The sequence below is a fragment of the Sipha flava genome, unplaced genomic scaffold (genome assembly GCF_003268045.1).
Source record: "Sipha flava isolate LNK unplaced genomic scaffold, YSA_version1 217_pilon_pilon, whole genome shotgun sequence".
Lineage (NCBI taxonomy): Eukaryota > Metazoa > Arthropoda > Insecta > Hemiptera > Aphididae > Sipha > Sipha flava.
In genome coordinates, this window is record NW_020272843.1 from 39,403 (window position 1) to 59,324 (window position 19,922).

A 19,922-nucleotide genomic window follows, 5' to 3' on the forward strand; every position below is an offset into this window, starting at 1 on the left:
CAGTGTTGTGCATTTTCTAGATCATTTTTTCCAGATGATTTATCCAAATAAAAATATTAATCTTTTTATCTTATCTAGATAATAATAATTAGAAGTATCTTTTTATCCATCTTTTTAAATAAAATGGTTATCTAAGATAAATTATCTAGGTAATTTTGTAAAAAAATAACTTTTTTTTTGTGAGAAGTGAAACGAGGAATAATCAACACTAAGTATTACCATATGTACGTTTTTAATTTTAAATATACATATTCTATAAACGAAGAAAAGGTATTGTATAATTATTTTCACAGAAAACATATAAAAATGAACGTATTTCAATTAATACCATTCGATTTTAAACCGATTAACTTTTTTTTTCTGTATAATCGATAACTAGGCGATACCCGCTGCCCAATGCTTACGCCCGAAATTTAATATACGTATATCTAATAGCTAATATTATACTCATATAATTATATAATAAATACAATGTTTTAAATTTTTTTTTTTTAACATTTAATTTATAATTTATTCAAGATCACTTAAATTAAAATAATTATTTTAGTATTATTATGTATATATTTATTTTTATAGAACTTAAATGAAAATGTAGATTTGGTTAATTATTTAGGGTATGGTTATTTTAAAGTTGTGTGTAAGAAATGGGTAGACAACCTGGCTATTTTTATAGATAGGTATACATGAAACTCATTTCTATTGGTATTTATATTAAGTGGGCCTTAATTATATACAGTTTCAGGAAAATGGATCCAGTATGCGCCTGCACACACACACACACACGGTGAACAAATTTAACAAGTCATACCATGCCCGTGCGAAGGATTTCATAATGGGAAGGTTTTGAAAAAAAAAAGTTATAAAACAGATACATCGATAATTAGTAAATAGTACTATAGATTCATTATTGATTTTCTAAGTATATTAAATGTTTTTTTATCAATACCATAAAATACAAATCATTGTAATAAATTTACCCGACGAAGGATAGAAAATAATTCATTCAACGCTTGGTTGATATCTACATTTATATCATGATAACGAAAACGACGAAAATCGATAAACAAAAAACTTGACGATAACATTATAATAATGGTGTACCGATATGATTTGCATTATATATAAGTATGATTATCAAATATTTAATATAATAGATCGATAATGAACAATACGTATTTTGTCGGTAACTGGGGATAGAGGGGTTCGGACCCCTAAATCCTCCTTTGCGCACGGGCCTGATTTAGACCGTTTACATAAATGTGTCACCTGGACTCTAATAATAAAGTTCATTGTTATTACAGTTAATATACGGAATGTCAATAATACATACCAACCACTGTGAACGAGGAAGTGTTATAAATTACAATTGAACGTTTTAACACAATCCCGAAATTGAATATTAATTCACTGATATTATCATTGGTATCTGTTTCTGTTATTTTGGTTGTTATGAAAGTGCTCGATAAGTGCTCCAGTCAGGAAACGATCGAAAACAAGATAGCAGCTGCCAGTTACTAAAAACAATGACATCGCATGCAAGACGTCATCCATCAACTCGGATCATTTATGTTATACCGTTTAGTATTTTATTTTATATTTCATACGAGTGCATCATATCATTGTACATTACACCACTGTAGTTGGACGATGACAACGCCTAATTTAACAACTAGGGTAGGGCCACCGATTAGATTGAATCTATTTTCAAGGGACGTAGATACTAAGCAGAACACGCATGCCGTTTATATTATATACCAGGAATAGACAACTCAAAGTTACTAGAGGGCCAATTTTTAGAAAATTAAAATCCAGCGGGCCAAAGTATAGGAAAAAAAGAAAGGTCATTCAAAATATGAATTTTAATTAGCATTTATATACACAGAAACAATAAATTCAACACACACGATAACACGACACGAATGATGCGAAGAAACTGATATAGGTAGTTGTTAAATAGTTCGGTAAAAACAGGTGTGTTTGAAAGTTATACGTAATATATACATATGAAATTTAGACATTTAACCATGTTTAATACCAAATAACAATTATAACATCGATATGATAGAATATAGACGATAAATTTTAAAATTATATAATGTAATTTGAAAATATAGCACGGGCCAGATAAAAGAGGCTCGCGGGCTGCCAGTTGTCCACCCCTGATATTTACGAATAAAAAAAATATATTATAGCCAATAGGTATATACCGTAATATCGTATTATATTATAATATATAGGTGTATTGTACTTATAAAGATTAAGATTACCATACCATACTGCGGCATATGGACACATTTTAATAATAACAATAATAATAAATAATAAATTCTAATAACTAATAAATTATACGATAATTATATTATTATATGAATATTGATACAAATCACGAATATACAAATCTCAAGAACATTTAAAATATTTTCGCCATAAATAAGTTATTTTTAAATCAAAATCTATGTTATGCTCGTATATATTTATATTTCAAATGTTTATATTTATAAACAATCAATATTGTCAGTAGACAAAATAGTCATAGCCCGCATGGGCTACAAGATTTATAAATTATAACAATCATTGTAATTTATATTTTTATGATCATTTTTTTTTTAGTATTAATTAATAGCAGCCTTTAATGAACTAATAAAATTAGCTACAATACTTCGCTAGATGAGGTCCTAATTAGTGTTGGGATTGTCTAAATAAATTTATCTAGATAAAAGTGTTTGTTATCTTTATCTTATCTAGATAATAAAAAATGAACCGTTGGAAATTATTGAAAAAATTATCTGAGATAAAAAAATCACTCTTTTAGATGGTTGGATAAATTATTTGTGATCGTAAAGATATTTTTCAGTTTTCAAAAATTGTCCATACTAGTGCTAGACGGTAGACATATTTGTTCGTTATTATTACATTTGTTTTATTTAGTAATCACTATTCGCTAATCCAGTGCTTCCCAAACTTTTTCAACTCAAGACGCCCTTTTTGATCCAAGGTTTTTCAAGGCGCCCTTTTCTAAGTCATAGCATGACTAATCATAAAGAAAATTTTAGACCTGATAGTATTTCATGACGGCGCGGCGCCCTTATACATACATCGCGGCGCACTAGGGAGCCGCGGTGCACATTTTGGGAACCTATGCGCTAATCGGTATAATTCGTGGTATAGAATATAATATTATCAAAAATATTGTTTATTTGAGTACCTATTCTCATTTATCAACCATATATTGCTGATTGATTATGGTAATAAATATAACATTTTTCTTGAATTTTTCTAGATAAAAAGTGAACTTTATTATTTTTATCAATATAAAAGTATAATTAAATTATTTTTATCTTCATCTAGATAAAATATTTTTAGTTCATCTTTATCTTTATCTAGATAAAATTTTAGTTATCTGGGCTCAACACTGGTCCTGATCCTCTATCTACATTAATTCTAATACGAGATTTAAATCCAACTTTAACCCATTATTAACATTTTTTCACTTTCTGTCGGCTATTTTTTCAGTTTGTTAACCTCTTCGTCATTATCATGAACAATCTAGAAATATGATCACCAGATCACTCCAATGTGTATTAAATATATAAGCTTTACATTACTTTCTTAATGTTAGCAATTTTCTGAATTATTATTCGAATCAATTATTCTAGCCAAGCTTAGTTATAATTTTTCTTGTAACAGTTCGGTTTCTATACACACAATAATAAACTAAGTCTAATTTAGTTTCTAATTATTTTTTCGTTAACGCTGTTGAAAAAAGTGATTAGTTGGATTCCACTTACATGCCGACATCAGCAAAGCCTTCTGTTCGGCGAATTGCAGTTTTAATATAAAATAAAAGCTAATGATCGTCAGCAGTAATTTTAGAACCCTATAAATATTTCTTATAAGTCACGTGAAGAGTTAAAATTAATGGTTTTATTTCAAATGAGATTCTTGTGACTTTTAATGAACGAAATTTCACGGCTCAAACCATTAGATACAACGGTGATTTTTCTTCCGTAAATAGGGTATTAGCTCGGTGTAATAATATAACAGATATTATTCATGCGACCTGTAATATTATTCTGAACAGCCTGGTTTTTAATCTAAAAGTTGAAATTTTACTTATATATTCTTATATTCCTCCTAGTCCTATATTATTAATTTTGTTGATTCGTGCTTTTAATTTTTTTTAGTCAATCTTCCCAATATTGATCTATGTTTTAATAGTTTTATTTTGTTACAACATGTATTCAATAACCTTGTTCACCACATATGAAATTCCATCATAGGCTGGTTTTTTCTGCCAAGTTCATTGCAGTACTAGATCTAAGAGGGAGGCAAGCGATACCCGCAAATATACAAGAATACCGCTTGATCCAGAGGCTGTTGGTATAAAGATAGTGGCGTATTTATGGGGGGGTGATATGGGGGATAGATCCCCCCTTGACCTTTTTTTTTATATAGAAGTTAAGTTGTCTCATTTTCTGTATTTCTCAAGTATGATATTACTTTTAATTATGTCTGCTTTCTAAATGTTCTAGTCGTGGTTATTGTACCGCTCTGATATACTAATCGCTACTAATCGTTGGCGGCATACGCAACTATCGGGCAACAAAAATATATACCTATATAATATATGGTGTACTGTATTTTGTTTCTGCGAATTATTTTTCATGCAAGTGTTTATAATAAGCCCGATAAGCAGTCGCTAAATAAAACAAAATGGCTATGATGACCATGGAATTACCTAAGGCGGGTTTGTTTTTAGAAAATTTGTTACTAGTTTATTATATCATGATACGGTCGTCAACTACCAATTTATGACCTTATGGGTGTATTATTAATTATTATATATTTCATCCCCCTAGCAAAATTCCTAAATACGCCACTGTATAAAGGAGCTTTTAATTTTATGAAAAATAAGTCCTGAGCATACTCAGTACTTCCACCTATGTAAGGGCGCTGCAATTTTATTAGCCATTGGCATCAAATTTCCTATATACGGCACTGGTCTGCAGCTTCATGCAATATATAAATAATTAACTACTTTTATCCATACTTATTTATCGAAATTTCATGTTTTACTGATTCACAATCATCAGTCGTTGTATAAAAAAATGTCTTTATACATTAAACAATTGGAAAAAAAACCAAAACTAACAAATATGTTATATAGAAAAACAATTGGAAAAAAAAAATCAAAACTAATAAATATGTTATATAGAAAACCTGCCTTATTCCTTCGTATTTTCATAAAATAAATAATAAATAAATACCAAAACGTTAAAATCGGATTACCTAAAAGTTCGCACACTAGGAAAAAAAGTAAAATTACGCAAATTAAACAACAATCAATAGTGAACAATGAAAGGGGACAGGTTATACATAATAATAGCTGGTGTTGTGTACTACAGAGGCGGTCATTTTATACACGTATACAGGCATCGCAAAAAACGGAAGACGTTACGTTAAGACAATTAAGTTTTATGCAATGTTCCCTCTAATTTCCTTTTTTTCCTCTATATTTACATTTGTCGCCTGGATGCATCATCAGCGTATTTACAAAGAATCCTATTGCGCGGTATAACACGGTACCTACATATAAACGACGCATCACTGCATTTCCGATGTTTCTCTCGAGGATAGGGGGGGGGGGGTAGTGATGTACAGCAGCGCAACTACGGCAAGAGCATGTTTTTACACGTTCAAACGACACGATGTGTCGATGCTGGGCGAGTGGACTTTTACCGGATTATCTGAAGTTGGGAGAAAAACAAGGACGTGGGACGGAATGTTCTTCGACGTAACGTAATGCATTAAGTACGAGGATCGAATAAGCGCGGCGTCATTAGCGAATAGCTGTAATGGATTAAAATTTAATAATATAACAAAAGCCAAAAGGCAAAGTACGCGCATATTATACCGATAGGCAATACACGTTATGCACCACTCGGCGCTATGAAGGAACGGGTGAGGGCACACGAATGATACACTAATGATTCCGATCGCCTTACGAAAAAAATATAAAACCGAGATTAGACGAGCAACGGTTGCGGCTGAACAAGAGAGCCGAGAAACGACAAGCCAGTCGAGTGTATGCGAGCGGAGAAGAATTAAACGAGTAAATGACGACGATCCGCGAGTGGAAACGGGGTTACGAATGGGACGCGAAGGACACATGGTCGATATGGATTAGCAATGGATAATGGAATGTGTTTTAGAACGGAAAAAATTTTCCTCGGAGGCATACCTAAATTATGTACAATATGCTTATTTATATACCATTGAGTATCATATCATATCACTATATATATACCATACCACTAGGATTGTTGTTATCAATTTATATATAAAACACACAAGACGATTTTTGCAATTTTCAATATTATATTTAAGTATGACTTAAAAAATGGTAAATACAATTTTTATAATTAAATATGTATCGTACTGGAATAGCCTATAATAAACTTTGCAATTAATATAATATTCACTTAAACAAAAAAAAAAATAAAATAAAAATAATAGCAAAATAATCAAAATAAACACATAATACTCTAGGAAGATAAAAACACTCGCAAATAACACAGTAATATTAATAGCAACCACCAAAACAGAAAAATAAATAAATATATATAAACAAAAATATAAACAAAATATCAAGGCAAAGAAATTATTGATTACTTTATTATTTGACTAAAACCGACAAAAAACGGTTATAACGAATACAATGTTTCACGTGCCTATACTACACAACGGTGTATTAATTAATATCTAAGGTAATACAAAATAAAAACAAACAAAAAAAAAAACAAACAAAACAAAAACATAAGTTTGGATCATCTATATAATATATCATTTTATACCTATAAATTTATTGCACCCGGAAATAATTTATTTATATAAAACATTATAATTATTATTTTTATTATTATATTTAAAATTAATTATATTAATTGTGACTCTAACAATATGAATTAAACGTCTAAATTAAGTCTTCATATATAAATATGGCTATTTTCGTTAACAACTATTTTTATTTTTAATTGCCTATTGCCTAAAAAAAAACCATGCTACGTTAAGAGGGTTAGTGGGGCAACAGTATGGCTATTGTTTGTGGGAAATATGATATTTTTTCAAATCATATTTTCAAGCTAAGTTTTATAAAGGATAGTTGTCATTTATTTTTTTGATACTGAATGCTTTAGAAAAAAAAGAAAGCGAGGCTTACATTATTATAGTTTATCTGCCGTCTCTTTAAATCACAAAGGACTATAGTTATACGGCATGTCCTACACGCACATATTATTACACTGAATACTATAAATTGATTCATATCAATAGGGAACATTTTTTAAAAACAATCAAAATCACAAGAGTTGGCCCACCAAGGCTTGAAAATTGATCTGCGCCTCTCCGAAAAAATAACAATAAGTAATTCGAAATGAAAAAAAGTTTCACATAGAATCGTATCCTCATTAGAACATGTGGTTTTTCGGTGGGATTATGGTGGGTAACTACCCTCCGCCACCTGAAATATTGCTTATTGGCGTTTTCAGATGGCGTGTGAATTGCCGATTAATAAGAATAAAAAAAGAAATGGTAGGCACCTACTCTTCAGTCACATACTACTAAGAGCATCATCAATTGGATACGACATAAATTATTATAAATAAGAAAACCATTCGGCAATGTCGTCTGTTGTTTTTATTATAATTGAACGACCTAATACTCGTAATTAAATTAAATTTACCTGTAAGTTTATTGGTCAAGATAACATAGAATTTGCTTAAACCCTAGTAATCAAGTACTCTCGTATATTGTTATTTTTATATATTATAATATAAAGAATAGAAAACTTTACCCCAGATAGACATTACATTTTTAAATAAAAATAATTAAAAATCCAAATTGTATTGATCATACCTTGTGATTAATAACGCGCCATAACATAATACTAGTTTTTATCATATTTTATATTATATTACTTTGAATCCTAAAAAGTTAAACTAAAAATACAGCTTTTGCATATTAAAATTATTATTATACATCATCACGCAACTAACATTCATATCAAAGCGCACAATAAAATTGAAGTAATACAGTCATTTGTATCTTAGGTTATTATGTGGTTGTTCAAATAGATTATCATACCAATATTATTATAATATATTGTATATATACACATTATGTATACAAAAAAGGGATGATGTAAATTGTTTTTGATTGTGATTGTTTTTGTTTGTAAGACTACTTACAGAAATTAAATTATATATAAATATATATTTATATATATATATATATATATATATATATATTAATATGTCATATATCATAAATAACTAATGGTAAATTAAGAAAAATAATGATTTACCAAATATCAGTAGGATAAGAAAAACAATAAAACTAAAAACGGATATATAACACAATCATAGAGACCAGTCAGCTGGTAATCATTCATCGAACATCTGTCATGTTTTGTTTGGAACCAAATATTTTAACCAGTTGGTTCTCATAGTCCTCAATGTTCCGTTTCATTATGTTCATACATGGGCCAAGCAAACGTTCAAATGCATCAACATCCAAAACTGCGAAAAAAAATTTAAATAAATATAAAATGTTTTTTAATTTTTTATATAACATAAAATTTGTGCCTCTGATCACTAGCACAATTTAATATGTAGTAAATAAAAAATACATGGATAACATGACAAAAGAAGTCATTCTTCCCAGCATTACATTTTGTTTTTATATAGATTTTTTTTTTCATTTATTCAAGTTTAAATCATTGTGTAAATGTCGACGCCAGTTTCTTTTGAAGGATCTTTAGAGATCCATAGCAATTTTCATTATAGCTAAATGACATAATTTTCAGGATTTTTAATGGGAAATATATCTAGCTTTACATGGAATATTTTATAAAAATGTATTAATTCTTCATGCACAAAATTAATTTTAAGATTTGTATGTAGCATTAAACTAGATATATAGTAGGGCATAGTTGATTTTACATAGCATATTATGATTTTTCAAAGTTTTTTTTAGCATTATTTGTTTTTATGATTTTTATATAAATACTAACTAAATAATAAAATAAAAAGATAAGAGTAAAATCTTTAAAATGTAATAACATATGGCAATGATCCAAAATATTCACATTCTTTTATCGATTCTTTTGTGGGCATTGTTGGCACAATTGTTTCACCCAAAATATGATAACTGATGATGATAATGTACACCGATTATTTTGCAGACCTTATTATACATAAACACAGAATTATTTTACTAAGAAACAACATTATGTAGAAAATAGGTACTATACCACAAATTTGTTATTTTATCATATTTTCACACGAAATAAAAGATTGAAATAATAAGAATTCTATTTTTCTAAACTGTACTCTGAAAATTTACAGTAGTTAATAAGCACTAATAATAATTGAATACAAATAATATTCAAAATCAGAAAGTGTTTCATTATATTGCTAAATAGTTAGATTGTACTGTATAAAATAATATACTCTTCTTAACTATTTGAAATGCTACAATATAACGAATTACTACTAATCAATAATTACTAATTATTAGTGTATTGATTGATCAATGGGTAATGAGTGCTACTATAATATGCATTAAATTTTAATGAAACAATAGAACTCTGTTTAACAAAAAAATATTTTATAAATAGTAACTTACAGTGTTACAGTAAACGCAAATGAATGTTGATAAAATATATTTTTAATTTGATAACGACTATAAGAGGAATTGAGGTGCCAATTCCTTTTATAAATGTATATAAGTCTCGAAATACATAGGCACAAAAAATTCAAATTATATCACCTAATATTATTTAAATTTTAATAATTAATTAATATTATAGCAATACTAAATAATGTTAAGTTTGAAACTGAAAAACTGTATAAGTTACCAAGGAGAAAAAGCATTTAATTTCAAACTCAAAATTTTTTGTTACATTTTAATTTATTTTTAAGCAAAATGTAATAAAAAAAAAAAAAAACAATAAATCAAAATAAATAGTTTATTTAAATTAAAACTGGAAATAAATAACTATTCAATGATGATTGAAAGTATACATAATAAAATGAAATTTGATGCAATACATAACCCTATTCGTTTCATAATAAAAAAGTGACGTCGAGAATTTCCATTAGCAAATTGTAAATGACAAGAATAGCTCACATACATCATTTACAAGATTTTTAGAGTTCGGAAAACGTAAATATGTAATGAATGGAAATCTATTAAAACGCGTTATTAAAATTCGGCGACCACTGTTAAGTCAAGTCAAACCACCGCCACAACAGTTAATGTAAACGAGACAACGTTGGAGAATAACTTCAGAGGTTCGCCTCTTGTTTATTACATATTAACGAGTACTGCTCGTTTGCCTAGATAAAATAAAATGTATTTCAATTTTGTATTCGCGCAAAAGAGTTTATTTACACAATCGGTTTATTGCAGAAAACGACCTTTTCGTTTAATAATGACGCCGTTTTCTGGCATTCTCCTCTGCAACGAAAACAGTAGAAATATAATTTTATAGTCCCCACTGGAAAAACAGCTTGAGCCACTGTTTAATGTATGGAGACTCTTCATTGAAGAGGTTCTCGGATCAAGAGCCCCGTTGACGAAATTAGAACGTTCTTACAACATTTTGTACAGCGGATAAATAAGGCTCCAGACGGATAAAATAAAAATTTTACAGAGCAAATTCACAAAAACAGCATTTGAGAGGGCATAAAGAAGAGGCATAACATAATTAGGAACATGGTTTTAAGCAAACATAATTAATAAACTAGAAATATCATAGATAACTCTCACAATTAAAATATTAGCCATTAAAATATAACTATGATAAATAAAATTTAAATATTGGTGTAGTATTTATAAACGTTTCAGTAAACCATTTAGTAGTTAACTACCTAAAAATTGTATGTTAGTTATATACAGCTGCCAGCCATTCTTTAGTAAATATTAGTACAAGAAAATATACTTCAATTTAATAGTAATGAGTTTTCACAAAATATTATCATTATGGATATTGTAATATATAATTTATATCTTTCTCCTGTTTAAAATTTTATAATTTAAATTGAGTTTCATATACAACACTTTTTATAATAACTAAAATCTTAGACGAAGCATGTTCAATGTTATTAACATTGTTTGATTGTAAAATTTTAAATGTTCAACAATTTATGTTTTAATTACTGAATTGATTAATACAATAATAATATTAACAATTATTTTATTATGTTGGTTAAAGGCTAACCTAAAATAACACCAAGTTTAAATCTAAAATTAAGACATCAATAATTTAAATGGAAAAACATTAAATTTTTTGCAGAACAAACCATTCCATAAATTTATAATAAAGGTTCAATTTATTTTAAAGATAAATTCATTATCTAAGTTGTATGCTTTTTTTTTTTTTTGCTTATAAAAATGAATTCAAATTTACTTCTATGTTAACATTTGTAAAAATGTAGGTTTATTTGTTTAGCTACATAAACATAGAAAATGTTATCTTTTATCGAAACAGAAAAGAAATAAGAACCTCAATTTTAAATTTTCACATCATATCTTGTCCCAAACAATATGACTTTTCAATAAAAAAAACCGTGAATATGTAATTATTTTATTTATAGAAATAAGGATATGATCACAATCACACATGATTCACTCATATGTGTGTGCTCCTACTGTAATCCCTGTCGTCGTCGATCTATTGACCATTAACAGAACAGTTTTTGCTCTGAATTGTATGAAATAAGTGTATATAACAAAAATATTCACTTCAATAATGTTTTAATATCGTATGTGACCAAATAATTTTAACTATTTATACCTATTATTGTGATTGAAATTGATTGGCAAAATTACAAAAGAAATTATATTACAATAATAATTTATCATTTTTATTTTTAATATTAAGAAAAATATTTTTTAATATTCTTACGATTTAAAAGATTATTATTGTTTATTTCAGAAAAATAGTCCATATAAAAGAAAATATTAGTATTAATTAACATAAAAAAATAATTGATTGAAATTTAAATATTGTAAATAAGCAAATATTTATTATCTAATATACTAATATAATGCTATATTTAATAGGTAAATTATAAAATTAAGTATTTCAATAATTGAGAATTTAGTCATGATTTAGAAATACAAGAGTATAAATGTATTAAAAAATTTGAAAATATTTAATAAAAGAAAAATTGTTATCAAATCAAAGGAAGTACTATTATACATGCCTGTTGAAACTTACCAAATATCCGCAAGTTTATAAAAAATTCTCAAAAAAAATTATAGTTAAAATAAATACATTAACGTTGAAACTCATTATGTCTACAATATAAAAATAAATGTTTAGTTTTGCCAATGAAATAACTAAGTTATGGAATAATCTAGTTTTATTGTAACCAATAAATTATAAATTATATTACCTTAATAGAATAAATATCAATAGTTTTTCTTAATAATAGAATCAACATTTTTTATCATTATTTCTCTTTTTTTAATGCCTAGAATGTTTTAAAATCTAGTTTAACTTTAATTTATTTTGGTTAAAATAAATTTTAATTTATCACTCAAAAACATATGGGTAAAAATTTTATTTGAATGAATTTGGAGAATAACCTTGATTACTTAATTACACTGAAGTTGATAATACAGGGTCAGGCAGTGAAACGGTATGATTTTAATATTTAATCATTATTTAAGAATGAATTTATTTTTATTTTAATAAATATAAATATAAGTATAAGAATTACCATTTGATGCTCAATACAAAAAATACTATTACCTAACCTCAATTTTTATCTAGGCATTCTTAGTCAGAACTATTGCATGACTTCTCGCAGCATATAATTGGAAATTGCTTTAATCTCATCTCAAATGTGTTGTTTGAGTGCTAGGCTAGTTTTTAGTGGATTGACCTCAAACACTTTAGATTTAAGATATCCCCATAAAAAAAATAAACCACAAGCCATTAATTCAGTAGGAGACCATGAAATATACTGGTTGAGTGAAATGACACAGCTATAAAACAAAGCATTCACAGCATTCTTTGAAATTTTTGCAGTGTGACTTATTGCACCATCTTGCTGAAAAAGTATGTTTTCATTTACTGGGAAATATGCAAGTTGTGGTATAAGAAAGTTAAGAATCATTGTAACATATCACCCAGAATTAACAGTTATTACATTTTCAGCTTCATTCTCAAAAAAAAAATGGGCCAATTACTCCATTGGCTGAAATTGAGCACCGTACTGTAACTTTTTAAGAATAAAGGGATGTTTTGCATTGTTACAATATGGTAGACTGGAATGATAATGGTGGTCAGAATACAGTCTTCCCCTACCACTTTAGGAGCTTATATCCCCCTCCTCAAATCATCCAATTTCACTGCCGAACCGGGTAATTACATAAGTTTAAATAGTATGAATATAAATTGTTTATTATATATTTAAAATACTAATACAAATTTACAAAAATTAATAGAATTATCTGTGAATTCAATATGACAGAAGACAAAATATGATCAGAATTTAAGAATATTACAATAACAAGATAATACAATATTATTAATATATAAAATAATATATAATTGATAATTATAAATTGTGATATGCCAATTAAATAGTAAAGAATTATATAATAATTTAACAAAATATTTTAAATAACCCTATTGAAATTAAGACAAAGATTGTATAGTGTGTTAATAGTTCAGTTTTGCTAAGCACCATAACGTTATTTAAAATTAAATTTTTAAGAATAGGATCTATAAAATTTAGATAATAAATCTAATATTAATTTTATAGTTTTTAATGATATTGATATATTATAATATACAAGTACTTACATGCTAATTTGACTTTGCCTTCAGCAAACACTGATGCAGCACGACCTTTATGGGTGACAAGTGCTAGTTCACCAAAATAACCACCTTTTTCTATTTGATTAACCTATAAAAAAAAAAAAAAAATACAGAAGTTAAAATATTTGATATATAATAAAACTTTAGACAAACCTTGATTTGTTCACCAGTTTCACTGGTTACTAATACATTAACAATTCCTTCTTCAACAAAATACATGCCATCTCCTGGATCACCTTGATTTATAATGCAATCTTTGTCTTGATAGTATTTAGGGACTAGAGCGTCAGCCAAATTCATACGTTCATATGACTGAAATAATGTTATAACAATAGTAATTTTAATAAATTTGAACTACTGACTGGCTTACCTGTAATGTTTTTAACATAGGAACAACTTCAATGAGCTCTTCGTACATCTTGCGTTTTTTAAATGCACTCTTCAATACAATACGTCTAAATATTTGACGATCCATGGCCCACAAAAGACCATTTGATTTGGCTTTAATAGTTGCTGCTCGAGGCATATTATACAATAATGCGAGCTCTCCAAAACTACCCTTGTGTTCATATGTATGCACCAAATGATTGTTACCTTCTGGATCAGTGACATAAGCTTCAAATGTGCCTCTGAATTTACAACAATATTAATATTTTTATTTATTATTCAAAAAACTAGATGTTATAGTTATTATATTTTCTTTACCTATCAATGACATAAAAGTTATCACCATCATCACCCTGTTTTATTATATCATCTCCAGCATGCACTTCTCGATCGAACATAGCATCAATCACATTATTCATTTGTTCCTAAAATGTTTTTTTTTTTTTTTTAATATTATTATTATTAATCATTTATTTAATAAACTATTACATGTAAATATGATATAATATAAAATATAATGGGTCCAACTAAACAAACTCGAGAAATTTTAGAAAAATATAATCATAACCCTTATTTATATTATTAATTTTATGATTAATTTCAAGATGATATGAAAATTAAGTAATTTAATGTGCATTTTGAACAATTAACTGCGATAAATTTTGTTATGCATAACAATTACAATTATCGACAATCAAATCATCATATTAGTTAAGATTCATATCAATATAATATTTCACTTTATCTGATTCAAATACAATTGCTAACAGATGTTCAGTTAGGTATAATAATTTAGTAAGATAAATAAATACACCGATTCTCTGACTTAATCTCAATTAATGTTAGAATAACATATAATATAACTTTTTTTTTTTAAATCATTTTCAGAATTTAAATAACATCAAATAAAATAATGTATAATATTTATGTTTAATAAACTGAATATTAATAAATAACTTGAAATTATAAATATAAGACTAATTTTATAAAATGTAATGGTTGGTGTCAGAATTTCCTGTTACATAGTTATATATAGTTATATACATTATTATTATCCATAAGAATAAAAAATATAAATCAAATTAACATGCATAATTATGATATTCAATTTAAATCAAACCACAAAAATATTCATGTCAAATTTTAATTATTATTTTTAAACTTGAAAATTTAGTTTCAATTTTTTTTTTTTTTTTTTGCTTATAATAGCTTATAGCACTTATATATTAATAAACTACATATAATGCATATGAAATGCAAACATAAACAAATAGTTTGAAAAAATTATTCTGAAATAATTAAATAAATCAATACATTAATTATTATTTCTTAGTTATCATTGCGAAGGTATTTATTTTTTTGGATTTTATTGATACACTAGATATAAGATATATTTTTATTTATTTAAAAAATAAAATAATAAATAAATAAATAAATTTTAATTTGTAAGATAGATTTAAAACTTATATTTAATTTGTATAATCTGAAAATTATCAGTAAATTCAAATTTATAACTAACTAAAATCAATAAGTTTTAGGTATTTGAATAAAATATGTAACAATAAGTTTTTTCACAAATTATAGACAAGATCATGTTTTTTTTTCCAAATACTAGCAATCTTTAAATTAATAATATAATTTAAATTATTTATAAGAATAAAAAACAAAACACTTTAATATTATATTTAATAAAAAAAAAAAAAATCATAAAGCAATATCAATAAAATTCAAGTATTCATATAATAAATAAAAAAATAATGTTAACATATCTATTTTTATAATAAAATTGGGCATACACACATGATGAAAGCTAATATTTCTATATATATATTTTACTATATCTTAATCTTATTACTCAAAAAAAGTGTATTTTTTAATTTGTCATAAGCTATCTTTATAACTATTAATTTAAAAATTAAAAAAATATTGTAGAGATTGTGGGAAGGAGTCTTCAATATTTTTTTTTTTTTTTTTTAAACCAATACTTCAATAAAAATATTATTTAAGTTCTTTTGAGTTTTATTGTATACTTAAATATTTAAAAATTATATTAAACATTTAGTATGTAGAAATAAAATACTCAATAGCTGACCAATAGATTTTAATAACAATTGTTTACTTAATATTAAATACAAGTAAAAATTTTTTCTTTCAAATTAAATAAATTAACTTACAGGATCCAACGCCCTGAATATGAAAATATTTTTAACACTAGCTGCTAAGGCTTGACGTTGATCATCAGATTTAGGAAATACAACCTAAAAAAAAAATAGTTTAAGTACATGAAATTATATGAATATAATAACATAAGTTTTATTAATTACACTTGGTCCTTCTTCTTCTTCATCTTCTTCTGGATTGTAAGTTTCTGCAAAAACTGATTTGCGTCTAGAACTATAACGTGTTGGCGGCGCTTCTAAAAAGTTTAAAAATTATTTACAATTCTGTTAGCTCCGTTAAATTTATATGTAATTAATTTAATTATAAATATTAGATTCATACATATCCTATTGCAATTATTACCTATTTTTAACCACCATGGTACTAAAAAAGAATCCAGTGAATTTGATTGAAATTTAAGAAATGATAATTTCAAACAATTGGTATTTTCAAAAACATTAAGACTCTCTTTGAATAAATACGAATCATTTTGAGCATTAATTAAATTATAACAACCTTTCTGGTTCAATCTAAATATCTTCAAACAACTCATGATGAAAATGTGAAACTGAATGACAGCAAAGAAAAAATAATTTCAGTGCACTTTATTATGGCATGTTAATAGCATGTATAAACAAATAAAACCATGTTTTTTTTAATTAGGTATTTAAATAATTTTTAAGATTTAATATCTTTGATTGTGAAATATTTAATACCATTATTGCATATAGAACATTACAGAAGTTATATAAAAAAATATAAACATAAATATTATTTTAATAATACATAAATGAACACAATTGTAAGAATTAGTTTGATTTGCGTATAATTTATTGACTCATTAAATGAAAATAAGTAATAATAAATAAAATACATTAATCACAGAGCTCATAAATAAAAAATGTGTACTAATCCAAACAGGACATTATACTAATATATTAAATTTAGTAAAAAAAATAATTGATCAAGGAACTGATAATCCTGTATAACTTGTGCTACAAATTTATTACAAGTTGTTAAGACCATTTCAAAAAAAAAAAAATATTTGAAACAAATGTATACTTACCAAGTAATAAAGAAAATAAACAAGAGTATTGCCTATAAAAACATAGATTTGTATGTATAAGCAATGACTATACCTAATGATGTAATCATATTTTTAAATATTTATATTATAATGTTATAATGCATTTTATGAGTAGATAGTATTACCATTTAATTTTTTGAATAATTCTTATTTTCAATGAAAAGTTTGCCAAAAAACACTGCTCTAAACTGAATAAAATTTCAATTTGTTGATAACAGATTGAAACAGGTAATATAAATAGTTGATAATATTTAATTACAATTTTGTACGGAATTAATGAACAGAAAAAGCCTAAATTAAAGACGACAGTGCATTAACAGTATTATTGTTGTAGGGCAATGATTGAACACTGAGTGTAACCATATAAAGATAAGTGAAAAAACTGTAACTCATTAAACGTACCGATATCTGAAGCATCGTCTTCATCGCTGAAATCACCTTGGCTCTGTTGCTGTACTGCGGACAACTTGGATTTCTTCAACTTGTCAAAGAACTCAATCGCATAGTCGACAATGTCGCTGGGCTGATCTAGCAAGTAGCCAATCGTGAAGTCGAGCAGCATCTCCCTGAGCTCGTCGGGCACGTTGAGTTTTGCGGCTGTTTCGCTGGTGGCACTCATCGTGCTGCTGTCCTGTAACGACACAACCAGTGGACAATAATGAGAGCGCAAAATTTAAAGGACACTTTTTAGAGTGTGAGAAGAACCGGCAATAACTGAACAGGAACCCGTAGGAAAATAATAATAATAATAATAATAAAACGGCATAAAGACAAGCACGACGTATGTGAACTATAGGTGAGCCCACACACGGTACATACGTCGGTCGGCCGTGTCCTTGACTGTAGAGCAATAATAATAGCAAAACTGTGTCAGAAAACGAACGTCGCCGCCTCGGCCTTCGAGGCACTTGTACGACAGCGGCGGTGGCGGCAGCGGCGGCGGCGGCGACAACGACAACGATATCAGCTACCGCACCATACGTAACGCTGATGGCGATAACTCACCTGGATGCGTCCCGATTCGTTTGGTCCACCGGCTCGGCGAGCGCGTTCCGGAACGGTTCACGGTTTGGCAGAATCCGTTGTCGGCGGCGGATAGCGATCACTGGGTTAGAGAGATCCAGAAACGGAAGATAACACGCACGCACGCACACACACGCGGCGCTCACTCTACGGCGGCGAGTATACGCACACACTCTCGGCGGCGTCGTCGGCGGTGGGGCGCGGAGGAGATCGGGCGGCGCGAGCTATCAGTGACCGAGATCCGTGCGGCCGTACGAAAACAACAAACAGTGCCGACCGTGGATCATGGTAGTGGCAGAACTCAGTGTTCCGTTGTCACGGTGTATGTGTGTGTGTGTGTGTGTGTGACGATGGCACTCGGACGGCGACCCTGCAAGCACAGAAGATGAAAAGCGAACAGAATTCGCTTTTCATTTAGTTTTTTTCTTTCTATTTCTCGTTTTCCGTTTTATTATTTTTTTTTTTTTCTTGAAAACGATGTTTCTCCCGTAAGCCAAGGTGCGTTCAAAGAGACGTACCTCGCGCTGCTCTATTATCAAGCGATTACAAGCGCCTCGCTCTGCCGCCGTCCGCGACGTTGCCGAGCAACTTACATCACCCGCAGGCCGCTTAGCCGCGCGACCGGAGCGCAACCCGCGGTCGGGGCTGTAAGCTTCCCGGCGCGGGCCGCCCGCGTGAGCTGCTCTGCCGACGCGAGGAAGCTCGTACGCGCAATACCTGCCGACGCGTACCTGTTCTCGCGCGTCCGGGCTAGCCGTAACTTATCCGCATACACCCTGCAACGTCGCCCGTTCATCAATTAGCAACGTAACAAGTGTACACACCGGTATTATTATAATTTATAATGATACACGTCGTGCGTTGCGTCGCTGCATTATTAATATCGTTAATTGGTAATTGTCTACGTTCAACGCGCTCCGACCTATTATACCTATGTAAGGTATAGTGTCGGCGCGTGGTATACACTATGAACGCGGTCATAAAGACCTACCGTCAGGGGTGCCGATCTCATCCCGTATCCCCACCTTCTCCTCCCACCGTTATATTAGTCTTAATCCGCCACCTAGTACCTAGTGTACGGTAAGGTGTTCGAGAATTTTTCCCGGGGAGCATTTATTTTTTTATAAGATAAATTAATCGATTGTTAAACAGTTTAAATTTCAAGCAAATATTAACAAGACATCATGTCATTTTCCAAACAAATAGAAACCCAAGAAACCGAAAAAATTTCAAAAGGACAGTTTAAGATTGCATCTCCCTTGTAAATACGTGAGTTATAAGGTCGTACGATTGTTATTCTACTACAATTGGATCTGAAGCAAGGCCGTAACTAGAAATTTTTTCGGGAGGGGGGGGTCCAAAACATGTATA

At 28.5% G+C, this 19,922-nt stretch overlaps 1 protein-coding gene across 2 annotated transcripts; it reads right to left on the bottom strand.

Moving 5' to 3' along the window:
• Positions 1 to 8,324: 8,324 nt before the first annotated feature.
• On the bottom strand, positions 8,325 to 19,075 carry LOC112683000 (cAMP-dependent protein kinase type II regulatory subunit-like). 2 transcript variants are annotated; one of them, XM_025553814.1, is made up of 9 exons: positions 18,534 to 19,075; positions 17,931 to 18,159; positions 16,606 to 16,697; positions 16,456 to 16,539; positions 14,600 to 14,706; positions 14,265 to 14,523; positions 14,048 to 14,206; positions 13,880 to 13,982; positions 8,325 to 8,576 (listed from the first exon to the last, which is right to left on the bottom strand). In XM_025553814.1, exons 2-9 carry the CDS (start codon positions 18,145 to 18,147, stop codon positions 8,446 to 8,448), a joined length of 1,152 nt encoding a protein of 383 aa, XP_025409599.1. In that variant the 5' UTR covers positions 18,148 to 18,159; positions 18,534 to 19,075; the 3' UTR covers positions 8,325 to 8,445. The 2 variants fall into 2 exon arrangements, with proteins under 2 accessions (XP_025409599.1, XP_025409600.1); XM_025553815.1 differs by lacking the exon at positions 18,534 to 19,075 and adding an exon at positions 18,348 to 18,499.
• Between the last annotated feature and the right edge of the window lie 847 nt (positions 19,076 to 19,922).

Coding starts and splice junctions, on each gene's coding strand:
- LOC112683000 (XM_025553814.1), bottom strand. CDS start 18,147: ATGAGTGCCACCAGCGAAACAGCCGCAAAACTCAACGTGCCCGACGAG. Junction 14,207..14,264: donor CTATGTTAAAAACATTACAG/GTAAGCCAGTCA, acceptor ACATTATTTCAG/TCATATGAACGTATGAATTT. Junction 13,983..14,047: donor AAACTGGTGAACAAATCAAG/GTTTGTCTAAAG, acceptor TTTTTTTTATAG/GTTAATCAAATAGAAAAAGG.